The sequence below is a fragment of the Pongo abelii genome, chromosome X (genome assembly GCF_028885655.2).
Source record: "Pongo abelii isolate AG06213 chromosome X, NHGRI_mPonAbe1-v2.0_pri, whole genome shotgun sequence".
NCBI lineage: Eukaryota > Metazoa > Chordata > Mammalia > Primates > Hominidae > Pongo > Pongo abelii.
Window position 1 is genome coordinate 7,325,927 of NC_072008.2, and position 13,420 is coordinate 7,339,346.

The 13,420-nt window shown below is 40.5% G+C and overlaps 1 protein-coding gene across 3 annotated transcripts in view; it reads left to right on the plus strand.

The window, feature by feature from the left end:
* Positions 1–13,420, plus strand: part of STS (steroid sulfatase) — a 349,033-nt gene that overhangs the window by 198,120 nt on the left and 137,493 nt on the right. The window contains exon 11 of one of the 3 annotated variants that reach the window (XM_054544304.2): positions 3,806–8,556. The exons of the other annotated variants lie outside the window; for them this stretch is intronic. Within the exon in view, the coding sequence (XP_054400279.1) occupies positions 3,806–4,179 (374 nt within the window). The 3' untranslated portion in view covers positions 4,180–8,556. Of the gene's footprint in view, positions 1–3,805; positions 8,557–13,420 lie in introns of those variants that run through there. 3 annotated transcript variants of the gene reach the window in all.

A 13,420-nucleotide genomic window follows, 5' to 3' on the forward strand; every position in this document is an offset into this window, starting at 1 on the left:
ATTTCTCTTTGTTCGCAGCTTAGTTTATTTTTAATAAGATAGCTGTTTTAGGATCCTATGTGGAGGATGTTGAATCAGTTTCTGGCTTAGGCGTCAACTTTTTCTCACTTCAATTCTATTTGCCTTTTTGTCAAATGACAATAAACTTTCTTCTCTCATGAGTTGAGTCACATTGTTTAGTGGTGATTTTATATAAAAATATGTTTCACCAGATGGGTGATGATTTCCTAAGCATTTTGTTCTAGCACAGTGACATAACAGTACTATATCATATGTCATTGATATCTTTGACCATCACTTGTGACAATTCGTTTTCTTAATTTGGGGGAGGACTTTAAAAATCTCAGTAGAATTATTGTCCTCACCACTACTTAGACTACTTAAACAAGTTAAAAAAAAAAAAACAAAAACTGTCCACTTTAATTTCCCTGCATTCTTTATACCAAATTTAATCGTTCCTTTTCCAGGTCATTGGATCTCAGTTATAAATGAGTCTAAGTTCCCAGTTTGGTCAAAATATTTATCATTTTCAGTGGTGAGGGAGAAACAGTCTTTTATCAGAGCAGTTGATGATAATTTTTAAAATACAGTAGTGAATAAACATTTTTTAAAAATTTAACATTTTTCTAGTATATGAGGATACTCAGGATGAAGTATGTTATCAAGATAATTTTGGAATACAGGGCTAAATATACCTATGAAAAATATAAGATGATGCTGGGCATGGTGGCTCACACCTGTAATCCCAGTGCTTTGGGAGGCCAAGGCAGGAGGATTGCTTAAGCCCAGGAGTTCGAGACCAGCCTGGGCAACATGGAGACACCCCATCTCTACCAAAAAATTTAAAATATAGCTGGGCATGGTGGCATACACCTGTGGTCCCAGCTACTTGGGAGGCTGAGGCAGGAGGAATGCTTGAGCCCAGGAGTTCGAGACTACAGTGAGCTATGATCATACCACTGCACTCCAGCCTGAGCGATAATGTGAGACCCTGTCTCTAGAAAATACAAATCGAAAATATAAATTAAACAAAAGAAGATGACTCTGCCAGCTGCCTTCTATTTTATCTAGTGACTCAGCTGTGCTCTTTATCTTTGAAATGACACCTTTGGAGATGTCAGTTGCTGGGTTCCTGGTGAATAATAGAACAAGCTTCCAAAGTCGGGGTTGTTACCTTGTGAGCCACTGTACAATAAAAAGTGCAGTTCTAGTTCTCTCTTTTCAGTAAATCTAAAGTGGTCCAGAGAAACAGCACAGAGACTAAGCAATCTACCTTTTTATGAAAAGTTTTTAAAAATCCAAATGAAAGGATAAAAAGGCAAGCAACCCCAGAGCATGCTAAATAATTCTTTAGAATAATTAATTCTTAGTTCTACACTTGTCTGAACTACCCAGCAACACCACTGCCATTCCCAGGCCAGGGTGCCTGCATCTCTTGACTGGGCCTGATGTCAGTCTGATCTTCCAGCTCACACCTGGGGAGGATTGTGCTCTAGTAGTAATGACAGGATCATGTGAGTGGCTTTCAAAAGCCAGTGGAAAATACAGGCTCTTTACATGAATTTATTCCAGGAGCCTGTATTCTCCTGGAGTTTTAAACACACACAGGCTTGACTCGAATGTCAAGTTCAAAACGCCCTCTAGATTTGCATCATTGGGAGCACAAGCAAGAGAGGCTTCCTGGCTCGCTTCTCTGTGTACCCACTTTCTCTCTCGGCTGACCCTGACGAAGGATTCTAAGTGGCTGCAAATGGCAGGCTCTGTCAGCCTGTCTCCAAAAAGGCTTCTGAAGGAAATTTCTCATACCCTGGAAGAAAGTGTGGGATGAGACGAGTGGATGGGAAGCATCTTAAGGTTACTTGCTGCCTTTTTAAACCCTGCTGGAGATGGTAACCAAGTCCTGGAATTCTTCCTGCAGCCTGGCGTGTCTGTGTGTCAGTTTGACCTTATCTTTCTGAAGCAGGTGCACTGAGCCCATGTAAAGTGCACAGATGTCATGTCCTGCTCTCGCAGAACCAGCTATGCCACAGACTGCAGGCGTCTCATTATGAATCTTCTTTAATGTATTCATCTAAACGTATTCACCTTGCTTTCCCTGTCTTTCTCAGCTTTAAAAAAACCCGCACACACAAAGAGGCTGACTTTTCCCATCACTAATTTTGTCCAAGGTTAGGGGAGATTTGGTAACAACACAGGCCCCAGTGACTGTTGGTTTAAACTGATTGCATTAATCAGTTTTGCATTTTGATCAGCTGATCATGAAATGCCTATAATTACAAAAGTCGCACATGCCATTATATGCACAAATGATCGGGATGACTTACACAGGGGTGGAGAGCTTCCTAGGAGGAATGCCTCTTTGGTTTTATGTAAAAGCTGAAAGGGCATTCACGTTCTGCACCTGATTCTAGTCGGTTCATGCATTTTAATTCTCTGTTTTTATCTGCTACATTTTGCCTACCCAGGAAACATGTTTAGGCCTCTCTTAGAAGGTGTTTCAGAGCAGTCAGCTCCTCAGAAAATGATAACATTGTCCGACAAGTAGGAAATGAATCAATTATTTCATAATTATTCATTTGTTTGTAAATTAGTTTTTCCTAGCAATTTCAATATTTTGGAGTTTATTGAAATACAGAACTTACATTTTAAAAACTAACCATCCTATTCTGGTGTTGATAAATTCCCCTAATTTGGAATTCCTAACAGCTTTTAAAGGTATATGTTGCATGCCATTATATTCTAATTTAAAGATTTTTAGAAAATGTAGAGTTGAGCAATCTAATTTCAGAACATCTCCTTCATCGCCGAAAGATCATTTCCATTCCCCATTTGTAATCCCTCCTCACCATCACTTCTAGCCTCATTTAATTCTTTTTTCTTTTTGTTTGTTTATTTTTGTGGGTTTGTTTTTTGTTTTTTTGTTTTTTTTTTTTGAGACAGGGTCTTGCTCTGCCACCCAGGCTGGAGTGCAGTGGCATGCTCATAGCTCACTGCAGTTTCAACTGCCTAGGCTCACACAATCCTCCTGCCTTAGCCTCTGGAGTAGCCGGGACTACAGGCACGTGCCACCACACCCAGCCTTTTTTTTTTTTTTTTTTTTAATTTCTTATAGAGATGGGCTTTCACTATGTTGCCCAGGCTGGTCTCAAACCCCTACCTAGGCTCAAGTGATTCTTCCACCTCCACCTCGGCCTCCCAAAGTGCTGAGATTACAGGCATGAGCCACTGCACTGGGCCCTCATTTAATTCTTTTTTTTTTTTTTTTTTTTTTGAGACAGAGTCTCATTCTGTCACCCAGGCTGGAGTGCAGTGGCACAATCTCAGCTCACTGCACCCACCACCTCCTGGGTTCAAGTGATTCTTTTGCCTCAGCTTCCTGAGTAGCTGGGATTACAGGGACCTGCCACAATACCTGGCTAATTTTTGTATTTTTTAGCAGAAATGGGGTTTCGCCATGTTGGCCAGGCTGGTCTCGAACTCCTGACCTCAAGTGGTCTATCCGTCTCGGCCTCCCAAAGTTCATTTAATTCTTGATTCGACGTTTTTTGGACTTTCTGAAAACTGAGAAAATAAACTGTTAACTGCGGTCCTACCAAGTTTGACGCTGTTCCTGCTGGCTGTGTGTGTGGGTGTCTACGTGTGGCTTCATAATCTCTCCTGTACGTGTTAACATTGTGTCTGCAGCCTTATGATATCTTCACCTTCTTAAAGCACATGGCAGCATAATTTCCGCATCACTTTTTCATTTGTGGTACATACAAGGATGCTTCATACCTAATGCCGTTTCCATCCTTTTAAACCACAGGCACGTCCATCTGGAAGGCCTTTTTCTTCACCCCCAACTTCAACCCCGTGGGTTCCAACGGATGCTTTGCCACACACGTGTGCTTCTGTTTTGGGAGTTACGTCACCCATCACGACCCACCTTTACTCTTTGATATTTCCAAAGATCCCAGAGAGAGAAACCCGTTAACTCCAGCAACCGAGCCCCGGTTTTATGAAATCCTCAAAGTCATACAGAAAGCTGTGGACAGACACACCCAGACCCTGCCAGAGGTGCCCGATCAGTTTTCATGGAACAACTTTGTTTGGAAGCCCTGGCTTCAGCTGTGCTGTCCTTCCACTGGCCTGTCTTGCCAGTGTGACAGAGAAAAACAGGATAAAAGACTGAGCCGCTAGCAGTGCCTGGGGACCAGACAGATGCATGTGGCAAAGCTCGCCATCTTCACTACAAACACATGCCTGAGAGTGGCACTGGGGAAACATAACTCCATCTACACCTTGGATTTGGACTGATTCTCCATTTTATCACCTGAAGGCTTGGGCCAGAGCTCAACAGCTATTCAACTGGAGGGGTGAGGGGGATAAGGTCTGTAGTACACAGACAGGAAGATGGTAGGACTCATGGAAATAGAATGAATAGAGGGGCATTCACAAGGCACACCAGTGCAAGCAGATGACAAAAAGGTGCAGAAGGCGATCTTCAAACAGAAAGGTGCAGGAGGTACCTTAACTCACCCCTCAGCAAATACCTATGTCAACAGTATAAGTTACCATTTACTCTCTAATCTGAAGTGATGCGATAACCAGCATAATAAAAAGGCAATCACATAAAAAAGAGTTTAGTCATCTAAACATAAGTAACTTTAAGGTGAATGAAAGATCTTCTTTAGGAATAATAGATGATGGTAAGTTCCACTTTGGTTATTGGAAGGCAAGTCATTATTACTGGTATTAGTTAAAACACATATCAAATGCTTGCTCTTCATCATATATATAGTTATGCATACATACACACACACACACACACAGTATATTCTTTCCTCAAGAGGGTTAAGATGTCTAAAATAGGGACCTAGAAGTGTATTACTATTTAAGTAAATACAGTAGAAGCTCACAAATAGATTTCTTTGCACAACGATTTTTTGCAAAATTTTATAGTAATAATGATCCCAAAGCAAATCTCTCCTGAACTGCTTTCCATTCCATAATTTGTAGTATAATTCTTGGATTCCACTGTTTTCTTTGGGGAATGGAAGTTCTGAATTAAAAGCCCACTGTGGAGATGCTGTGGTTCACGGAATCTCTTCCAATGTAATTCAGAATCATTGGCCTAGAAAGTCTCTGATATTTGGAGGGGAACAAAAATCGCTCACAAGCAATCCATGATCTATACACATAAGCATAATTTCCTTTAGTTCTAGTTAGTCATCAGAGAACAGTCATGTATGCAAGTTTTGTGGCTGAGAAATTTCTGTGCTTCCAATCCACAATGAGATGCATGATTTTGTTTTCATCCCGTTTCCCCCAAGCCCCCGTAAATCAGGGAAAATGTGCAACTGATCGCCTGGGAGAGGGCCTCGTAGTGGCACAGCTGGAGATAGTTTCAAAGTCTAAACCACCAGCCCATCCTGAGGAAAGGCTCCTATGGAATGTAAAGTGCAATCATTTCTTCAGATATAAGACTTTCCCCAACAATGTGATTGGATTCCTTTATGGCAAAATCGAGAGAAGCTGCCATCCACCTGCTTATGCATTCATCTCTTTTGTGGACTTGTCTGACCACCTTCTATTTGCCCAGAGTTTGCTCAATTCCAAGACAGTGTCCATGAATGGAACAGCTGTAACCCACACAGCGGTTTATAGAGAATGTTAGCCATGACTTGGGCTTTCTGAAAGTTGGCTGTAATTTCTCTATCCCTACCCACAACCCTGGGAAGCTGGAGCAAGAAGGGCATACTGTTGGGCTGGGAGGATTCAACAGCATTTCCCCACTTGCCCTTTAAGTTCTTCTATTTCAGACGTTAATTTTGCTTCTCTTTCTAAAAAAAAAAAAAAAAAAGAAAAAGAAAGAAAGAAAAAGAAGAAAGAAGTGATTCCTACCCCCTAACTCCAGAATTGTTGAAAGCTGAAAAGCATACAAGATTCTTCCTTTTAACGTGGATTTCTCGTTCCAGAAATTGTGGGATAATCTGTATTCTTGCTTTAGAAAACATTCTTATTAGAGAGGGTACTAGCTTACTGATTATGTGTTAGGATTGCTACTGATGCTGTCATGTGGAAACTATTTAAAGGCACTATTATAAACTTATCCTATAAGATGACAATGTTTACTCAAAGTCTAACATATTCAATGCAAGTAAGACTTTCTGAAAACACTTGATGATGTGGGAATGCTGCAGGATTAAATAACTTGAAGAGCCTTTATAGATTATATGAATGCCTATTTGTGTCTAGAACCAGTTATTTAACCTGTAAAATGTCAACAGCAAATGAAGGATGAAGTATATCTCTAGATGCAAATATATTGAGTTTAAAAGTGCCTCAAAATAATTGAGATCACATTTCAGGACATTTGGAAATCAGGTTGATTTGTGGTAACTATAGTCATCTTAAATTTCAAACCATTTACCATCTGAACGTTTTGATTTGAATGTAAAACAGGAAATTGGAATTCTTTTGTCCAGGAGAAACCTCACAAACCTTCTTTAAGGCATAGTTTTGTTGTTTGTTTGTTTGCTTCTTTGTTGCAGAGCTGTAAGGCATGGCTGCTTGTTTACAAAGCATCTCATTCATATTACCTGTGGAGTTGCATATCCAAACCTTAGTGAGTTTTGAAGCTTTAAGCAAATTCTTTTAAAAAATTCTTGTATTTCTAGCATTACTAGATATTAAAAGTTAAGCAAATAGGTTAATGATGTATACATAGACATCATTTCACAAGGTCGGTAATGCTGCAGGAAAAGCAAAATTGCAATCTACGTATCTATGGTACTAAGGAAGTCCTGTTTTTCAAAAATGGAAGCCCACTTCTCAGATTTTTCTGAAGGGCATACAATGAAAAGTGGAGGGGAAAAACACACACACACAAAAACAAGTATTTGGCTTGTCACAGGAATCTGATTGCATTAAGTGAAAGGATTATTTAGAATATGTTAATGCAAAGTTAAAATAAAATTTTCCTTGGCAATTAAAAATGCTGTGCGCTAATACCCTGCTTTCTATCGTGACTCAATTCAACAATGTGGGGAATGTTTACTACATTTCCAACTTGATGTCAAGCAATGGGGAATACAAGTTCCAGTTCTGCAAAGATTCACCAACTTTCTTAGCTCAAGAGAGAGGCTGAGAAATGCAGAGAAGAATAAGACATAAAATAGCTCCAACCTCCATGATCTGAGAGTGGGAAAAGGCCCGATTATTACCCATAAGGCACACTCTCTAAGGCCTTTTTAGGGGCCTACAAAAATGTTTTAATTTATTTTATAATCAGAAGAAAAGAAAATGAACATTGGGGATTGGAAATCATATTGGTATTTGCACCAACATAGTCATAAAATAGTATGTTAATATGTTTTTACTTTATATATTTATATATTAAAATATATTTAATATGTTTTGCCTTTGTGGCCCATGCAAGTCTTACTGGGCCCTGGGGAAGGTATCCTACCCTGGTGAAGCAGCTGCTTTGCTCTACAAATACGTGGGGCAGAAATTTGATTTGAAAAGTATTATTCTCTCTTCTCTTTGTTTCAACCGGATTCCTTCAGAAAACCAAACCAGTATCAGAACAAACCCCGAAGCAGTAAGAAGTTGGAGTGAGAAGGGCATGGTATTGGGACTAGGATCGGCTCTCATTCGATCGAGCTATTCTCATAAAATGACAAAAAGTGTCCGTAAAGAGGCTGCTGGCAACTGCGTGGCCATAGGGAGCCGACATGCCTGGGAGGAAAGGTGTTGATTACATGGAGACTTCTAAAAGCTAAAGCCTTGTTGCCTTCTCTTTAATGCCCAGAGAATGGGATGTGTGATGCAAATGCTCAAAACCTCTTAAATCATAGCTGTCTGACCTCTACGGACCTCACATCCATCTGAGGCTTCATGGACGAAGATTCTCCCCTTGGCCAAACTTTAGCCAGGCTCCTCAACCTTCTCCCAGGCCCAATCTGGGCACTTCCTTGTAAAATCCAGTTTTGGCAAGAAGTCTGTTAAGTCAGTTTAGCAAGAACACCTAACCCTCCATATCTGTTCAACCTCAGTATCTGATCAGGCTCCTCAGCCTCCACCATCCCCCAGGTGATGTCTGGTCACCTGGCCCGCCTTCAGCTAGAATCCTGTTTGGTCGGTTTAGCTGAATGCTCCCTGATATTTCCTCTTGGTAATCTTCCATCTACTGCCCCTCACCCTGTTCCCTGTCTATAAATCCCCAGTTTTCCATGGTGTATTCAGAGCTGAGTCCAGTCTCTCTCCCCTACTACAAGTTCCCATTGCTGTGGTCCCTGCACCCATCATGATGGTCCTGAATAAAGTCTTACTGTGCTTTAATAGGTAGCATTGAAAAATTTTTTTCTTTGACATCATCCATGACAACATGAAACCTATTGGGACAGCATGACTATGCAGGGTCTTTAGAGCTCAGCTTTCTGAGGCCCTGAGCATTCTTGGTTTTCCGACACCGTGAACCTGTTCTGTGTTGCAAGATATCACTCAAGCCAATGTTGCTTAATACCATCTCTTTGTGTAATAGATCTGAATAAAGTAATTGTAATATACCAATATTTTACTTTGTTGAGTATTATTTTAATGGGAGCCTTTCCAATGAAGGAAACATCAGCTTTCCTTGTTAGAATGCAAGCAGCTTAAAAACTACCCGTCTTTCTGAAAAGGAAACATCGCCATGTAACTATGTATCAGTTTTCTAAGAACTTCATGGGCCTTCCATATAGGAGACCCTCAAATTTGGGGGTTCATCTGAGAACGGTTCTACTCATTAAGTTCAAATCCTCTAAAGGATTTTTTGGTAAGTGTATCTTTTTTTTTTTTTTTTTTTTTTTCCCACAGAGTCTCACTCTGTCGCTCAGGCTGGAGTGCAGTGGCGTAATCTTGGCTCACTGCAAACTCCACCTTCTGGGTTCAAGCGATTCTCCCACCTCAGCCTCCCAAGTCGCTAGGAGTATAGGTGTGCACCACCACACCTGGCTAATTTTTGTATTTTTTAGTAGAAATGGGGTTTCATCATGTTGGCCAGGCTGGTCTCAAACTCCTGACCTCAGGTGGTCCACCCACCCTGGCCTCCCAAAGTGCTGGGATTACAGGTGTGAGCCACTGCGCCTGGCCATGGTAAGTTTATCTTACCTGGCAAACACATCACATCTTCAAAGTAGCAAATTGTATAATTTCTTACATACACTTTACACAATAAGCAAACACAGTCACTTTTATATTGAGGTCTGGGATATAAAATTTGCTTCACTGAGCATATGAGGATCTAAGGTTTCAAACTAAATTATACATGGGGATTGTAGTGTTTTTCTAAAGGTAAAATTGTTAATGAACATATTTTTATAAATAGGTACTTTGAATTGCTTGTCAATATTTATACTAATTTAACAATGGGTGCAAAAATAAATACATAAAGTACCATATTTACAAAGATATGCATATTCTCCAGTGGGCAGGGCCCAATGGTTGTTACATTTGGAATAGAAACTATCTCATGGTTCAGATATACAGATTCATCTCAGTGAGTGCTGAGCAAGATGATATTTTCCTATTTCCCTTATAGTAATGTTGGCACCATATGAGCCACTCGGGCCTGGCCATAAGTTTCCTGCATAATCCTCTATATAGGGTGGGAGTCCCCACCCCCAGGCCACAGACCACTACCAGTCCGTGGCCTGTTAGGAACTGAGACACAAAGCACGAAGTGAGCGGAGGGTAAGTGAGCAAAGCTTCATCTATATTTACGGCCTCTCTCCATTACTCACGTTACCACCTGAGCACCACCTCCTGTCAGATGAGCAGCCACATTAGATTCTCATAAGAGCAAGAACCCTATTGTAAACTGCCCATGCGAGGGATCTAGGTTGTGCGCTCCTTATAGAATCTTATGCCTGATGATCTGTCGCTGTCTCCTATTACCCCCAGATGGAACTGTCTAGTTGCAGGAAAACTAGCTCAGGGCTCTCACTGATCCTACATTATGGTGAGTTGTATAATTATTTTATTATATAATGTAATAATAATAGAAATAAATTGCACAATATATGTAATGTATTTGAATCATCCAAAACCATCTGCCACCCCCAGTTTGTGGAAAAATTGTCTTTAGTCCCTGGTGCCAAAAAGTTTGGGAACTGCTGCTCTATGGGTACTCTACTTGTTGTCATTGAATACAGAAAATTGAGATAAGAGCTCAGAGGAGGGCCTAAGGGATGAATGGTAATATATTAGTCCGTTGTCATGCTGCTAATAAAGACATACTCAAGACTGGGTAATTTATAAAGAAAAGACATTTAGTTGACTCACAATTCCACAGAGCTGGGGAGGCCTCAGGAAACTTACAATCACGATGGAAGGGGAAGCAAAAGCGTCCTTCTTCATGTGGTGGCAGCAAGGAGAAGTGCAGAGCAAAGGGGAGGAAAAGTCCGTTATAAAACCATCAGATCTCATGAGAACTCACTATCACAAGAACAACATGGAGGTAACCACCCCCGATGATTCAGTTACTTTTCACTGGGTCCCTCCCATGACATGTGGTGATTATGGGAACTACAATTCAAGATGAGATTTCAGTGGGGACACAGCCAAACCATATCATTCTGCCCCTGGCCCCTCCCAAATCTCATGTCCTCACATTTCAAAACACAATCATGCCTTCCCAACAGTCCCCCAGAGTCTTAACTCATTCCAGCATTAACTCAAAAGTCCACGTCCAAAGTCTCATCTGAGACAAGGTGAGTTCCTTCTGCCTATGAGCCTGTGAAATCAAAAGCAAGTTAGTTACTTCCTACATACAATGGGGATACAGACATTGGGTAAATACACACCCATTCCAAATGGGATAAATTGGTCAAAACAAAGGGGTTATCGGCCCCATACAAGTCCGAAATCCAATAGGGCAGTCATTAAATCTTAAAGCTCCAAAATCATCTCCTTTGACTCCATGTCTCACATCCAGGTTATGCTGATGCAAGAGGTGGGCTCCCATGACCTTGGGCAGCTCTGCCCCTGTGGCTTTGCAGGGTACAGCCTACCTCCTGGCTGCTTTCATGAGCTGGTGTGGAGTGTCTGCGGCTTTTCCAGGTGCACAGTGCAAGCTGCAAACATTTTATGATAGTTGTTTGGATTTCAAAAAGATGATAGTTCTTTGGATTTCAAAAAGATGCTTTGATTTACTGGTACTGTTTTAAATAGAAGTCCTGCACGTTAATTCTTTAAAGGCTATCAGCTGTGTGAAGGTGGAAGTCAGATAAACTTAAAGATAAAAATATAGTGGAGTCTACCATCAATTAATTGTGGCCCAGGATTGATTATAAGTGATTCTGCAATTCTAGTATAAATGAGTGAAAATGCAGAGTTGATTAATCTGAGCAACAAACATAATTATTACTACTATTACTAAATATTGAGGTTCTTTTTGAAATATTGTATTTTGTTTCACTGGATTCTATGAGGATAATAGATTTCAAAATATATTATACATATGGAAAGATGATGTTGTTTTTAATGGCATTTGAAAATTTTGAATTTTCCAATGAATACGTTTTTATAATATATTATTTGAATTCCCTATCAACTTTGTCACTTTGGAAATACTTTTTAAAATAGTGCCTGTGCAGTACTCTAGTAGATGCAATATTTTAGTTCTGTTGATCAGATCTTAGTCTTAGCAAAATATCAAACAATGACATAATATTTAAAGCCACGCTATTTCAGCAACCTTTGAAATAATACCATGCAACTCGTGTTTAATATTTCTAATTAGTTCATGAGATTCTTGCATCTTGTGCTTTTCTTTCAAAGTCAGGTTGTAAACTATGCCGTTAATGCAAAGTGTAGGCTCTGTGTTAAAATCTGAAGGCATTCTGCAGCAAGGTTTGAAAGTACCCTTGTCTAGTGCCTCTCAGACTGATGTGCATGAAGGTGACAAGTACTATAGGAAAAGGCTGGGGAAAGTCAGAGCTTGAAATAATTCAGGAAAGGGCACTGGTGGCACTGGTGGCATTTTATCAGACAAGGGAAATGCATCGGGTCAGTAACTACTAAGAGAAAGCCGGATCAGACAGGCCATCCATTAGAGCTTGTATCAGGGAGAGCTGTTCACATTGTCACATCAGGGGCAGAGACAAAGTGAGCTCTGTAGCACATCCCATTGAACTGAAGGGAAGAAGAGGGCAGTGTCTGGGTCCACATGCAGGTGTTACAGGCAGGGATATGGGTGGTGGTTGATGAGTCTCATGGATCCCAGACATGGTTCTAAGTGCTTCAGTGGATTCGTCTATTTAATCTTCACTGTGCATCTGTTAGATAGCTGTTATTATTGTCCTCTTACATATGAGGATCCAGGCACAAAAAAACAGTACATACATTGCTTTATGCTTAGATTTATGGAATGCTCTTTTGGTTAATAAAAAAGGAAATAGATAAATTCATGACCTTCATATATGACTGCACATGCTGTGTACTGCACAACTCCAGGAGGCAGCATTAACATAATCCGCAGTGGGAATAACATTTTCTAAATTTGTGCAGTGCACAACCTGTGCCACCATATGTAGCAATATCCATTAGATAGTGATGTTGCAAAAATAGATGGATATGTAAGTAATGGACACAACTGACTACCTCGATTTTTCTAGCAAGGGACACAGGAGTACGGTTTGTAAAACCCATGGATGAATCTATGAACTAATGTATTGACATGAGACATTCTGGAGTGAAAAGGGTAATCCAAGTGTACAGATCATTAAAATAGAGCTAAAATTCACCAAGAGTTGATGTATTGCATTGAGGGAAAAAACGGCACATGGCTTTGTGGTTATCTGTTGGTTTACTGTTCTCTGGGCATCACCACACTGTCTGCTAAAGGTTTCCAGCTTACTCTGCTGCTCAGACACATGGTAGGACTGCACTCTGGCCCTTCGTGAGCTGTGAGGAGACATGTCACAGGCTACTTCAGAGCTACAGCATCTGTCACCAGCACTTTCTCAACATCCCACACAGAGGCTGCTCCCTCCGGGTGGTCTCAGAGTTAAGATGACACCAAACAGAGTCCAGATAACTTAGGAGTAATACACAGTGTGAGCAAGAAAGAAAGCTTTGTTGCTGAAGCCACTGAGATTTGGATATTTTTCCTGCAGCCTAGATACATTCATCTTGAGCAACTATGTTACCATTCGGTTTCTGCAAAGGAATGAGTATTACATTTTGCAAAATATTTCATTTCCCATTTTTATCCCTCAGGGAGTTTATAGCTAAAGGATCCTGGGATATTTTGGACCATGGAAAATCCAAGGCTTAATCAGACTTGGAAAAATAATTCAGATAGTTGGAGGAAAGGAGAAATGAGAATGGCTTTGGGCCAGGTAAAAACAAAACAAAACTAATGTTGAGATTCACTGTATCTTCAGAAATATAC